At 42.6% G+C, this 15,425-nt stretch overlaps 1 protein-coding gene across 1 annotated transcript in view; it reads right to left on the reverse strand.

The window, feature by feature from the left end:
• The window catches only part of LOC309409865 (cohesin subunit SA-2-like), a gene marked incomplete at both ends in the record, with an annotated part of 64,401 nt that continues 48,976 nt past the window's right edge, over positions 1-15,425 (reverse strand). The window contains 9 exons of the mRNA XM_082006113.1: positions 1-124; positions 1,136-1,310; positions 2,309-2,499; positions 6,252-6,380; positions 6,476-6,630; positions 7,931-8,032; positions 12,121-12,272; positions 14,181-14,349; positions 15,064-15,156. Coding sequence (XP_081862239.1) covers positions 1-124; positions 1,136-1,310; positions 2,309-2,499; positions 6,252-6,380; positions 6,476-6,630; positions 7,931-8,032; positions 12,121-12,272; positions 14,181-14,349; positions 15,064-15,156 — 1,290 coding nt within the window. The remainder of the gene's footprint in view (positions 125-1,135; positions 1,311-2,308; positions 2,500-6,251; positions 6,381-6,475; positions 6,631-7,930; positions 8,033-12,120; positions 12,273-14,180; positions 14,350-15,063; positions 15,157-15,425) is intronic.

Below are 15,425 nucleotides of genomic sequence, written 5' to 3' on the forward strand. Positions count from 1 at the left end.
TCAGAGCTGGAAAACCCAAGCTGGAATTACCTGGTCTGCACCAACCACATCAACATTGACATCTTCAATTGTGTCTTCTGCTTGACCCTCCTCTGAGACATCTTCTGTCTTAATCTCATCTTTGCTGGAAAAAAAGAAAAGCAGGTAAGTCCTGACAATCTTTATAACAGGAGGTTGCACATTGCACAAGTGTGCTTAAGGCAGAGTAGTTCACATACTCCATGTAAAGTAGCCCAAAGTTTCTGGCCCAGTATTTCCCAGATATGAAAGAGGTTATGCTCTGAGGAATTTCCAATAAAGCAGATCAGAAACAAAACATTCATTTAAACAGGGGCTGGATCTGTAATCACCTACATGTTTAAAAAATTTTTGTTCTGTTTTACTTGTATTCACCAGGTCCAGTCAGCAAGTGTCCCAAAACCTGGAAAAGCATGTATCTTTCCAGGATTTGTGTTTCATCTTTTAACCTACCCATATGGGAAATGGCACCTAACACCTCAATAAATGAACCATATTAAAGGAAAATATCCCAACTGAGCACTGCGAGTGCTTCACAGAGCTCAAAAGTAGACTCCAGACTCCCTGTTTCTGCAATACCTCTCCTACATCCAAGTTCTGTGGGGTTTCACTCAAGCATGTGTGCATGCTGCACGCAGACATGCACCTCTCTAAAAGAAAGTCACCAGTTACACAGTAGTTAATAGCAGATCTACTGAGACAAGAATCCTCTTTCATTTTCAGATGTGGAGAAAACACTCATCATCAGGCTGCAGCAAACAGCCAGGGAGTAACCGACACCACAGCCTTCTAATCAGGACCAGCGACAAGAGAAGTGGGACAGGAAACCCTCCTCCTTCCTTGTCTTTTTCCTCTGCACACATGGTATTAGTCCAAGAGGCACAGAAGCCCTGTGACAGTGGGGTACAATCAGGCTAAAGCAGCAAATGTTGGACTGAGGAAACAAAAAACACAACCTGTCCTTGGGACACAGCCCATAAGAAAGACAGGAGGGGCACACACCCTCTGTCCTTTGCCCATGGAAGTATTACAAAAAATGGAAGCAAAGGTGGATAGAGACACTCCAACTGTCAATACCAGGAGAAGCGAAGGAGCTTGTAAGACATAAAACTCTCACCTGTATCTTCTCTGGAGCCCCCGTGGACAAAGCAGCGGCAAATGTTCCTGCAAGTGCATCTCTTGGGATTTTAGCCTCTTTCTGCCTTTCCCTGCTGCAGAGACAAGCTGGGAAGCACACCGAAGGTCTGGAGCTTTGCTTGCAGCTTCAGCCTGGCTGGTTTCAAGCAAAGACCCTGTAACAGACAGTGAACAGACTCATTCTCCAGCCTCACCCTCAGAGGTCTTGAGATGGACATTTCCAACATGTTCTCCACAGCAGTGAAGCAGTGGGGCCAAGCTCAAACAGAGACTTGGAGCAAAGCATTAATTTATTGAAGAAGCCAGCTAAAAGCCACATAAAAGAAAACCCACTCAACTTGCCCACTAGTCATTTTTGCAATCTAGATGTAGGATCTTGGCCCTGGTCCATAAGTGCTATCAGTACTGCTGAGTCTGTATAACCCGCGAGAAAGGAGGACCTTTGGGACACAAAGGAACAAGCTTTCTGAAGGCAGGTCACTGAAAAGAAAATTTCTGAGGAAGAAACTAAAGGACGCTCTGGAAAAATTCCCTTTCCTCCACATAAAACTGCATATGTCCATAGCACTTAGCAGTTTTACTGGCAATTGTTTTCATCATGGCTTTACTACATTTAACTAAGCCCCACCATATCAGAGTGGTGAATACCTCATTACGGATTGTAAAGCCATGAGAGCTTCTACAGCCTGTATGCAGTCTCCCTAACTATAACTCTTTAAGCTAGGAGTATAATACTACAGGCTCCCTAGAAATTCAATAGAGAGGAAAACCCCATGAGATGATTTGGCCCTGATCATCTGGGCTGAAGATCTGAATCAACTTCTGAAAATATCTCTCCTGTCTCAATTATCTACACGGCCTAAAGCAACAATGCCCTTAACAGTTGACAGCAATGAACCAAGACTCAACGGCACAGACAAATGCCTGTGAAGATTATCTGAATTCAGCTCACACAAAGTCTCCAGACCAACCTTCCTGCTATTGAGTGAAGAAGAGACCTTTAACAACAACAAAGCTGAAGGCAAAAGCCACAGTTCAAACTGGAAAGGCCACAACATCCAACATACTGTGGTACTGCTAATGCAAAGCATGAAGTGCGTTTTTGCTGGGACAAAGCAAATACAGCTAATCTAGAACAGGGAAGTTTTCATACCATTAGACAATTTCCTTTTAAAAGACGACGTCTTAGATGTGCCCACAGGGGACCACTCTCCTGAACTGCTGAGGACAGAGTTCTCCTCATCTTCATTTGCCAATAAAGAGTTTCTGTACCAAACCAACGGCTGCCATCCGTCTCCTCTGCAAGGCAGTGGTTCTGCTATATACCTCTGTAAGTAAGCGTACCTGGAGAAAACCAAACACAAGTATAAGAAAACTCAGTATCTTTCCCCTCAACACCTATTGCTAGAAAGGCATTTTCCCTTTACTATCCAAAGGTGCAGAAAGAATTGTCAAAGAAAAAGAAAGAGCATCCTTTTTCTCATCCTATTTCTGACATCTCTGAAAAAAATGAATATTTAAAATGCAAATGCCTTCAAAGCTAAGAGAGTGCTTGAATTTTAGCATTAGGAACAACACTAGATTCACAGGAATTATGGAATTACATCAGTCTCTAGAAAGAACTTGCTGTGCAGGAAAAGTCACTGCCAATTGTTGCTACCAGGAGCAGTCTGAACAGAGCAGAACTCTGCAAGGATGCACCCCTCCTCCTGGTGGCCCTTTTCTGCTTCATGGACTGCAACGTAAAGAGGATCCCAGGCTCCTTGTGATTCAATAGTACAGCAGGTCAGGAAATGGGACATTTATGCCATGAGTGCCTGTTTTGTCTAAATTTAAAAGAAAAAAGAACAACCAATAAAACCATTTTTCTGAAATATCATCTCGAACTCAATCCCGTTCTCTCAGGTTCCAAATAGAACTTCAAGTGTCTGCAAGAAGCAGTTAACAACTCTGCAGTTACGACAACACATGGGATGTGGAAGACCTTATCGCTCTCTTCAACTGCCTGAAAGGAGGTTGTAGCAAGGCGGGTGTCAGTCCCTTCTCTCAGGTAACTAGTGATAGGACAAGAGGAAATGGCTTCAAGCTGCACTATGGGAGGTTTAGATTGGATATTAGGAAAAATGTCTTCAATCGAAAGGGTTGTCAAGCACTGGAACAGGCTGCCCAGGGAAGTGGTTGAGTCACCACCCCTGGAGGTATTTAAAAGATGTGTAGATGTGGGGCTTAGGGACATGGTTTAGTGATGGACTCGGCAGTGCTAGGTTAACGGTGGGACTTGATGATCTTAAAGGTCTCTTCCAATCTAAATGACTCTAAACATTGGTTCAAATCCCTGTTCTACCTGATTCAGTCCAGAGACTTGACACTGGGCCTGAATCCCAGGTGAAGCTATCAGCTCTTCTGGAACAGAGAGGTCTCCTTCCAACATTCTTTTTGAAAAACAGGACATTTCTGACAAAGTCTTTCTGACCATTGCTACTTCATAACAGTAAGAAAAGAAAGCCAAAGTCTGATTCAGGATTAGAAACGGGATATTCACTACATTTCAGCTACAGCTCATCACTCTAAAATCAAGCCCAGTGTTGTTAAAACAGACACCACCTTAGCAAATACCAGAAGTGACAGTTTTAACGCCAGTCTGTACAGTATATTATTCTTTCTTTGATTAGGAGTGTGGCCTGGAAAATATCAGACATTTCATTTGCTTTGCAAAACAGAAAACTAGTGGTGGGACGAGGTTAGGGTAAGCACCAACTCCGAAACAATTAGAGTCATGGACCCTGGGGGCCCCAGGGATCAAGAACCCCTGGTAATGGAATTTGTTGGTTTCAAACAAGCATGTATTGTAACTACTGTTTCAGGGTCTAATCCAACTGCTATCAATGTCAGTGGAAAGACTCCTACTGATTCAGGAATCAGGCCCTTCATGCTGCTTGTTATTCAATAATTAATTTCTGGTGTGCATTTTGTGGCACAGAGCAATTGACAAGTCAGATATTTTACTGCTACGACCTGGGCAATTACAGGGGAGGAGGTTAAAATCCATATACTTTGATGGTGTTGAAATATAGCCCTTTCTAACAAATGCCCATATTCTGTATCTCATCTGTTACAGGTACACTCACATATGTTAGCATACAGACCTGGACATCAATCCTATGATTAATAATAAAAATGAAAATAACCAGATGTTTATTTCTAAGAGTTCATGTTGACCTAAAACATTCCATCCAGTAATTTATGATGGAGCTAAACCTAAATATTTCTAAGAGGAAATATAATCTCCAGCCCCTGCAAGGCATTTTAGGCCTCCCAGAATAGAAACTTTACACTAGAAACAGTCTGAATATAGTTGTGGATAAAATTGCAGTTTCCCCCCTTGTGAATTTTATTGTTTCCCGTTTGTTCCCAGCAGCAGAGGGAATATTTCCCACAAAAGTTTTCAATGAATAAACCTACCTGAATGTACCTAATACATTCAGGAGTATACTTCTGGAATATATCCACTGGTCAAGTTGTTAAATATAGCCCTAGTTAAAAAAACAATCATCCAGATTTAGCTTTAAATCTGCCCACATCACTGATGAAATATTTTCCTCTTGTTTAATTAAAAAAAATACTCCTTGGAGGAAAATGAAATGACAAAGTGTTTCAAGGATGGATTAACAGAAATCTACTTATTGCACAAGTGTCTCCACACAGATGATAATGGCTCTTTGAAATCCAGACAACTGGATGTACAGAAACTGTACAAAACCAATTCTAGTCATAGATCTCAAAAATCCTCTCCAAAAAAAATGCAAGAGCAGCAAGGGAAGCTATCACTACCTATAGATTATTCACTTTAGATTTACCGGGGTTATAATCAGTATATGTGAAATATTTTTCTTCCGTATTTTGTGTTTGAACCCATTTTTTAGAATACATTGTCTGGGTAGCTGGCAATTGTTAATAAATTGTATTTTTCATAAAAAGTAACAGGGAAGTAGTCATTTTGCCACTCTTGACGCTTTCTATGTAAAAACTGGTTGATGATCCCTGTGCAAGCTAACCTCCAATTTAAGTGGAGTGACACAGGAGCAAACAAATTACACAGGGCTCAGCAAGATGTGGCTGTTGGGGTTTTTTTCCATTTCTGATGACTTCTTCTCCAAAGCATAACTTTTCCTGTCAGGTACTGGAGTGATTTGCTCAGAAATTCAAAAGGGCAGATGTGTCTTAATGTTTCATTTTACATTCCCATGTCTTCATAGATGCTCTCAAGAAAATGAAAATGCCTGTTATATATTTTGCAATAGTTTTTACAGTATCTGTAAATAGGAGACTGAAGTGCAGAGATCCAGATCCCAAATAAGCAGCAAACAGAAAGAAGGTAAAACAGAAGGAAGAACATTACTCCCTTTCCAAAAATGACTGGAGTTGAGGCAGGTGAAGAAGGCAGTAAGAGCCATAATCATACATCTCTCTGTTCAGATGATAATGCCCCATGAGACCAAGATAAGGCTATCATTCTTATATTATTAAATGTAAATACTTAAACCACTGTAATCACAGGGTCCCAACTAGATCAGGGTATATTGCCCTGTAAATAGTAAATTCTTGAATTTAAATATTCCCATTTTGAACAGCGTCATATGTATTTCTATTCCAAATATATTCCATGGAACTCACATAATTGAGTCCTAAAACTATGGAATTAGATCGTTACAAAATAATGATCCAGGCATTACCTCTTCCTCAATCTTTTCTGCTTTACTTTTCTGTACAGATAAGCATTCCTGCCACTCCACTAGCCAGCCAAGGTGAAAATCTCTTCCACCGAGTTAACGCCATCTTTCCTTTAGAAGAATTGCCACATGTGGCCACAACTATGCCTAAAAAAGATCTTGAATGTATACTACACATACAACCTGAAATAACTACTACTACAAAATTCAACAAGTGTCTCAAACTAACAGCCTCAGGGGTGGATTGATTTCAGACGCTCTCTGAAAAGCCCTTGAGCAACTTCTGCATCACTGAAGGTCAAGTGTCCCATGTACAAGGATACACAAAACACAAAGTATGTATGACTGTACAAGAACTTAACTTACACTAGTCTTTTGTCAGGCTTTAGCAGTTTGTTGGAAAATTCACTGATGATTACCAAAAAGCTCAAGTTAGGAGGCAAGCATTTTCCGTCTACTCCAGTAGCTCCTTGAAAAGCAAATTCAATCCCTTCCCTATTGGAAGAAAAAATAGAGAGAGAGCAGAGTAATAAAACAGACAACTAAGAAAAGCAATGACCATGGACAAAGTGATGTTACGTGGCACATACTTGTGTATCATGGCTACAGATTCTCTAAATTTCACTTGGTCCCAGCCAAATGTTAGTGAAAAGCGACGAGCAAGTTCTTTCATATTTGTGAAGGAAGAGGAGGAAAAGTCCACACCGCTACTGCTGTCTTGGCTTTCTGCGTGTGTCTGAAACAGCTGCAAAAGAAGGCTCAGGTAAGCAACCATATGTAATCCTATAGACAAGCAAAGCACCAGGAGGACTCAGACACACGCACAGCAAGCAACACTTAGCTTACAGAGACTGAAGCCTTACAAAAGAGCAGGTAAGCCATGTGCTTCAGAAGCACATGACTGGAACAATGACAAGGAACTGACACGAAGGACACTGTTGTGCTTAACAGATAGGCACAAATTAAAAAATAGAAATTAAAAATGTTGTGCATAAAGAGAGAACCGATTCCTGAAGATGATGGCTCCACTGACCCCATCTCATGTTGGGACTTCTGAATCAAGCCCCAGAGGCCTCACTTGCCTGAGAGGCTTCCAGAATATCAGAATGCAGATATAAAGCTGCAAGTTTGGCAGCAGCGCAGTCCAATTTCTGCAAGCGAGACTGAGTCAAAAGGCTGTTTCAAGCCCAGCTAACTATGTTTTGGGGTTTTTCCTAACAGAACATGGAGATAGCTTGTTCCCTTCAACCTGTTAACTCAAGGTCAAGCACGGGCCAAAAAGGGCCTGTTGTCAATGTGATACCTAAACACAAAGTGCTGACTATGTCAGCAGAATATATGTAGCCAAATGCTGCTGAGCCTCATCTAAGCTCGTATTTCAGGGGCTAGTTCACAGATCTAAGCCCCGGGCAATGTTTGTGAAATAAGCAAAGCTCATGTATCAGTACACCCCGGGAGGAGCCTGCTCTGTGGCTTACAGCACGACTACAAGCTAGAAGCAGCTCTGGTCATGGGCAGAGCTGGCAAAAGCAGCTGCTAAAATAGCTAATTGGCTTCATCAGCCAGCAGCTGCAAGCCCCAGCAACTGAGACCCTTCAGAAGGGCTGCACCCCACTTTATTCCAGAAAAAAAGTACTGAAAATACTGGGGATTAGAGCTGGCCAGCCACAGACACATTTGTGGTTCCTCCAAGTCAACAGGAATTGAGGCAGTCTGTAAAACATAGAATAATATCCTTAACCTTTGCTAAGAGACACTCTGTAATCTCACATCAATCCTAAAACACCATGAATTTGAAGATTAAAAACAAGACCAAAAAAATGGTGCACAAAATTACAATTTTAAAACAGATATAATGATTTGAAAGGAACTTTAATTATGACATGCAAAAACAACATACACACAGAAAGTGCAGGCAAGGAAACGATTTCTTCCACTAGGTTATTTAATTAATTTTAATAATTATGGCAAGGTAGGTAGAAGCCTGCAATACAAATGCAGCTGTCATAAGAGCCACTAGCCTCTTGCTTTCATCTCAACCTTACCTGCTGCAGACAGAGAATCAGTGTCTTGGCACTCTGAATTTTGTTACTGTGCCTCGTCCTGCTTAACATTTCTTTAATTATGTCTCCAAAATCATTGTAGGTCTATTAACAGCAACAAAACAAATAAGAATTACCATCTCCTTTATTTAGCACTAGGAGTACACAAAACACATGACTCTTCATGTTACACAAAAAGTTCATGAAACACTCTCAATGTCAGAACACCCAAAGTAAAAGATTAAAAAATGGAATTTTTATATTATTTCATATGTAAAGCAATGGTATGCTCCTTTAAGAGTAATGCGAGGATTAAAGTTACACTGAAATTGGTAAGTATTTATTATAACAAAAGAACAAAGCCTACTCACAAGGGAAAGAGTTTTCTGTATTTAATTAATGCTTGCCTTGGGCCCAGTGAACTAAAGAACAAGATCCATATTCAGGTATTTCCAAAGTCCTGTTAGTTGACTCAAGGCAACTGCCCACTCTGTGCTGTTCTCAGCCTTCCTGAAACCCACTTCAGAGTGGCTGAAGCTCTACCAGTTGTCTAAGCATGGGGACCCCATGTGAAATGTAGGCCATTTGCATGTAGACTGTGTGAGCTGTATGAAGTCTATTAATACATGGCTTCGTGGCTGGTGTCACCACCACAATTTCATTTTCCTTCAATAATGGAATGGTCTACATGGCACCTGGCTTGCTGGCATCAGATGGGATTCACGAAGTGGGATGAGGGTCTTTGCTCACAAGCTAGCGGGGCTTATTGACAGGGCTTTAAACTAGACTTGAAGAAGGAGAGGATAATACCAGGCTGACCCATGACAAGCTGTGGGTTGACATGCCAAGGTTAGAGGGACGGGGTGCTAGCAAGGCCCCTCAGCCTGTTGCTCGGACAAGTGCTGGCTACACTGCAGCACACTTGGAAGTCTTACAGAGATGAGCCAGGGGCTTGTGAGTAATAGGCCCCAACAGGGAAACACCAGTGAAATATCTCAAAGGAATTAAGGGATGTTCCTCTAAGAAGGTGACATGGCCAACAGCCTAGATGAAATGCCTCTACACCAATGCATGCAGCATGAGTAACAAACAGGAGGAGCTGGAAGCCACTGTGCTGCTAGAAAACTAACAACCTTGTTGCCATTATTGAAACTTGGTGGGACGAATCCCACGACTGGAATGCGCCTATTGATGGCTACAGGCTGTTCGGAAGAGACAGGCGAGGAAGGAGGGGCAGAGGCATTGCCCTCTACATCAAGAAATGGAAGGGGTGCAAAGAGCTCTGAAGAATAGCCACAAGCAGGTCAAAAGCTTATGGGTAAGAATCAGGGACCACTGCAACAAAGGGAACCTTGTGCTTGGTGTCTACTATAAGCCACCTGATCAAGGGGAGCTTATTGACAAAGCCTCTCACTCCAGGTACAGGAGGCATCGTGCTCTCATCCTGGTGGAGGACTTCAACTACCTCAACATTTGCTGGGAAAGTAGCACGGCGAGCTGTAGGCAATCCAGAAGACTCCTGGAGTGCATGGAGGATAACTTCCTGTGCCAGGTAATAGACAGACCTACCAGAGGGGTTGCCATACTGGACCTGCTGGTCACCAACACATGTGAGCTAATTGGTGACATCAAGACTGGAGGCAGCCTGGGCTGCAGTGATCATGCACTGTTGGATTTTGCAGTCCTGAGGGATAGAGGGCAAGAAAACGGTAAAGACAGGACCTTGAACTTTAGGAAAGCAACCTTCCAGCTCTTCAAGGAGTGAGTCAATAGGACCCGCTGGGAAACTGCCCTCAGGGACAAGGGAGCAGAACAGAGCTGGCAGATCTTTAATGACACTTTCCATAGAGTGCAAGAGCTCTCGATCCCCAGGTGCAAGAAATCAGGAAAGGAAGGCAAGAGGCCAGCATGGCTGAGTAGAGACCTGATGAGCAAACTGAAGGGCAAGAAGGAAATGCACAGGCAGTGGAAGCAGGGACAGGTATCCTGGGATGAGTACAGGGACGCTGCCCAGTTGTGTAGGGATGGGGTCAGGAAGGCCAAGGAGCAGCTGGAGCTGAACTTGGCAAGGGATGCAAATAATAATAATAAGGTCTTCTACAAGTATGTCAGCCAGAAAAGGAAGGTCAAAGAAAGCGTAAAACCCCCAATGAACAAGACTGGCAACAACAAATGAGGAGAAGGCTGAGGTACTCAACATCATCTTTGCCTCAGTCTTCACTGGAAATCTCTCTTCCCACACCTCTTGAGGGGACGGTCTGCAAGATGGGGACTGGAGGAGCAAAGTCCCTCCCACTATAAGAGAAGATCCAGGTTCGAGACCACCTGAGGAACCTGAACATGCACAAGTCTATGGGACCTGACGAGATGCATCCCAGAGTCCTGAGGGAATTGGCTGATGTAGTTGCCAAGCCACTCCCCATGATACTGGAAAAGTTCTGGCAGTCAGGTGAAGTCCCTGGAGACTGGAAAAAAGGTAACATTGCACCCATTTTTAAAAAAGGTAGCAAGGACAACCCTGGGAACTACTGACCCGTCAGCCTCACCTCTGTGCCTGGGAAGATCATGGAGCAGATCCTCCTAGAAACTATGCTAAGGCACATGGAGGACAGGGAGGTGATTCAAGACAGCCAGCATGGCTTCACCAAGGGCAAGTCCTGCCTGACCAACCTGGTGGCCTTCTAGGATGGAGTGACCACAACAGTGGACAAGGGAAGAGCCACGGATGTCATCTATCTAGACTTCTGTAAGGCCTCTGACACAGTCCCCCACAGCATCCTTCTCTCTAAATTGGAGACAGATGGGTTTGATGGGTGGACTGCTGGGTCGATGAGGGATTGGTTGGATGGTCACATCCAGATGGTAGTGGTCAATGGCTCAATGTCCAGATGGAGATTGGTGACGAGCGGTGTCTCTCAGGGGGAGATGGTATGTATTGGGACCAGCACTCTTTAATATCTTCATCAACATAGACAGCAGGATCAAGTGCACGCTCAGCAAGTTTGCAGATGACACCAAGCTGAGTGGTGCAGTTGGCATGCCTGAGGGATGGGATGTAATCCAGAGGGACCTGGACAGGCTCAAGAAGTGGGCCTGTGTGGACCTCATGAGGTTCAACAAGGCCAAGTGCAGGGTCCTGCACCTGGGTCAGGGCAACCCCTGGTATCTACACAGGCTGGGGGATGACAGCAGCCCTGCCAAGAAGGACTTGGGGGTACTGGTGGAGGAAAAGCTGGACATAAGCCAGCAATGTGCGCTCACAGCCTAGAAGGCCAACCATATCCTGGGCTGCATCCAAAGCAGCGTAGCCAGCAGGCTGAGGGAGGGGATTCTGCCCCTCTACTTCGCTCTGGTGAGACCCCACCTGGAGTCCTGCATCCAGCTCTGGAGCCCTCAGCACAGGAAAGACATGGACCTGTTGGAGAGGGTCCAGGAGGGCCACCAAAATGATCAGAGGGCTGGAACAGCTCTCCTATGAGGACAGGCTGATAGAGTTGGGCTTGTTCAGCCTGGAGAAGAGAAGGCTGTGGGGAGACCTTATTGCAGCCTGCCAGTACTTAAAGGGGGCTTATAAGATGGGGGCAGACTTTTTAGCAGACCTTGAAGTGATAGGACATGGGGTAATGGCTTTAAACTGAAAGGAGGTAGATTTAGATTAGATATAAGGAAGAAAGTCTTCGCTATGAGGGTGGTAAGTCATTGGTTTCCCAGAGACGTGGTAGATGCCCCATACCTGGCAACATTCAAGGTCAGGTTGGATGAGGCTCTGAGCAACCTGATCTAGTTGAAGATGTCCCTGCTCATTGCAAGGGGGTTGGACTAGATGACCTTTACAGGTCCCTTCCAACCCAAACTATTCTATGATTCTAAGTAAGTTGACAACTTCAGCCTGAGAATCTCTGTAGTTAAAACACTCCCAGCCATAAACTGCTTCTCTGCAATGGCCTCCCTGGAGAAGCTGAGGAGCAGATGTTCAGACAGACATAAGTGTCTACTCAATTTTCAGTTAGTCTGCAGCGAGGTACCTTTGCAGAGCAAAGAGGAAATATTTGTTTGACTTTAATAGCCCTTTTGTGATTGTGCAAGGATTCTGAGCCATAAGACTATTAACTCCACATCATTCACCAACACTGGATTCATTTTCAAAAACTAAAATGCACTGCTAGGCAAAGCAACCTCATCTAAAACATTACCTTCACATAGTACTTATAGATCTCAGCAGCCGCAGTCATCTCTACCACATTATACACTATTAACTTGCAATATGCTGCAAGAAGACTCCGCTTTTTGTGCAAGTCGTCAAATTTGCAACTTTCATCCTTTCTCTCCTCCTCTTCTGTCAGGTCTAGGGAAACAAAAGCATTGAAGCTTTGTTCTACTACTTTATTCAAGATATCTCAATTTTAATGACCAACTTTCATCCAAATAGCACAGACTCAGCTGTTCAGTCAACACACTGAGCAACAGATGTGAGCACTCATTCCTGGGTATATGAGAAAACTCAGGTTTACTTCCATTTCAAAGCTTGCAGCTGATGACAATGAAAACGAGTTATTTTCACAGTCTTCTGTTCTGATCTTCATAGGGCTTTTGCATCTCTACTAGTCAGAATCTCCTTGTACAACACTGCTCACAGCTACAGAACAGAACCAAACGGAGTACAGAATAAAAGGCACAAACACACCAAATAGAAGAGACCAAACAAATTGCAACCACATTTTTTTTCCTAGAATAACACAGATGCTAGAAAACGAGCACATGACTCATGAGAAACCCTACAAAAGTTGCCATACAGAGTCAAGAAAAGAAGAGTTCAGGTGAAACTCTCCAAGTGGCTATCAACAAGAGTGAAAGAAAAAAAGTCATTTCATATCATTAATAACATATTAAGTCTCTGAAACATGGGTTAATTACTAGCTGGGTAACTTGTGGAAAACAAATACTCTTAAGAATCTCCCAGCACAGCTACAAAGGTGCTTGCGAGGAGCTTCTTGCAGCAGGAGAGCTGAGATACACTCTTTCCTGCTGCAAATGTAAGCTATCAACTGCCAAAAGGCTTCAGTCTTCGACCTATAATTTTTATGTGGACTGTTTCTGCTTCTATCATGACTGTGGGCCTGGAAACAAACAAAGCAAGTGACTGATCAGAAGTATCTGCAAATCAGAGTTAAAACTAAAATGGAGCAGCTGCCAGCTGTGTACACTGACAAGCACACCCATAGCATGACAGAATCACTCATTCAGGAAGGAATCTGCAATGGGATGACAGGGATACTTTGTGGGGAGGACTGAGATATTGAAAGCATTATACAAAACGGGTCTGAAACAGATCTTAGGCCATCTAACCCCAACAGGATCAACTTAATCACTGTCAGATACATAACATATGCGACCTGAAACATAACCTGCTTCAAAAACTCCCAAGACTAGGATACTACAACCTACTTGAGCAATATTTTCTATTGTGTCTCTACCTTGACCATTAAGGATTCTCCTCTACCATCTCCTTTGTTGCAATTTAAGCCCATCTCTTCTGGCATATACAGTGTGACTTAGAAAGTGTGCTTCCCAAAACTGAACACAGAACTCCATCAGAACAGCTGAAGGACAAGAGTTGGACACAATCTAGAACAATGCTTCGTTTTTCAAAACATGACACTCGAACTCAGCCTCAAAATCACAATTAACTAACAATCTAATTTCAAAACACTCCCAAAAGAAACTAGCCTTCACCATAACAGCCTCAATTTAGCATCGGAATGTGTTTGAAAAAGGCAACAGAGCAACAAGTACATAGCTATTTCCCACAAAATCTAATGCGCACTCCCAAACCAAAATCCACTAGTCCTTTACTCTGATGGCTTAGAAGTGTCCTTGCATTGACAGAGTCACACTGTAACACTGCAAGGCCTTCCACAGAGGTGGCTAACACCATCATCTCTACCACCAACATCAGTCTACCAAATACTTTTACATTCTCACCCATCTCTACATTACATCAACCTTTTCAACCTATGAGTAAATTGGCAGCTATTTCCTGTGGTTGATCCACAGTGGGTGCAGATCAGTGAACAACAGGAGAGCCACTTTGCTTGTAAAGGGGCTCTACCAGAAAAAAAAACAACAAAAAAAACCAAACCAAAAAAAACCAAACAAGAAAAAAAGATTAGCCCTTTTTCCTGATACATTCAGTGCAGACAACAAATGACAGCAGAAGTGTCAGACTGTTTCTCCAGTGATGAACATGTCTAACCTTTGCTTTCCTCTTCTTCCTCCATGAAAACATGTTCCTGGATAAACAAAAGCAGTTTTTCCTGAAGTGATGTGTTAGGAAGAAAATCCAGAAGTCCAACTGCTTCTTCATTATTATTTGAATCCTGATGACTCAAAATCAGCAACCAGTCACAGAGTATCATGAAGACCTGTGTCAAGCAAACAAAGCCAAAGTAGGATTTAGAGACCATATTACTTTTCATGCCAACTCCATGTCGCGTCTCCATCAAACACCACAAGTCACAATCTAGCTTCTATTCCACTTTTCCCTTGCAAGCTAAAGATTCCTGTTTGCCCCAACCTGTGGTAAAATGTCACAGCTAAGCCCTTCCAGAACTTCTACCTTAGGATATAGTATATACAAGAATCATACATGAATACCACCTAAAGATTTTCAAACTTCCATGGGAAGGAAGAAGAGCTTTATTATGCTACAATATCTCTCAACACATGAATCACTGGACAATTTCTCCATTTTTTTTAATTTTTGAAGTAATATTCATAGCAAGGCATTGATAAAGCAATGATAGCAACCAGTACACCTATCAGTCTAATCGGAAAACACAATGATTATCAACTGGTAAGCTGAGTAATTCATATTCAGGACTTGATTCTGCAAATGGACCCAGGCAAACATAGATCTACACTTGATTAAAGCACTAACTTTTCTAGCATTTTAACTAACATAACTTTAATTCTCCTTTAAAATAAATAGTTGAAGATTGATTTTTTTTAAAAGTTATTTCTCTGCTAAGAGACAAAAAAAACCAAAATCAGAAGGAAATACTAGTATGAAAGGAAAGGCAGGCATTTAAAAGGAGGAATGAGGATGAATGCCAGTTAAGCGATGGAGAAATACAGACCTTTTCTCTTACATCTTTTTCCTTATGGTGGAGGAAGCGCATGCAAATCTGACTGAAACGTCTCAACTCTCTTCTTAGTGCAAAAAGAGTCTCCTGAAGACATATTTAGGAAAAGTGACAAGACAAAATGTTAGGGACTATGATTCAATAGAAAATTACAGAACAAACAACAGTTGCATCTTTCTTCCACTGATATTGTTCATTTACCATAGCACAGATGATGACATTATGAAAGAAGATGACATCTCACAGTAGCAGCACCTTACAAGCTACAAACAACTTTAAAACAATGTCTTGTTTTCATGCATAATATCTGGGATAGAAAGGTTAATCCATAAAAATATATACTTCTCCCCCCCCCA

The sequence above is a fragment of the Phaethon aethereus genome (genome assembly GCF_964289735.1).
Source record: "Phaethon aethereus genome assembly, chromosome: 1".
In the NCBI taxonomy this organism is placed as follows: Eukaryota; Metazoa; Chordata; class Aves; order Phaethontiformes; family Phaethontidae; genus Phaethon; species Phaethon aethereus.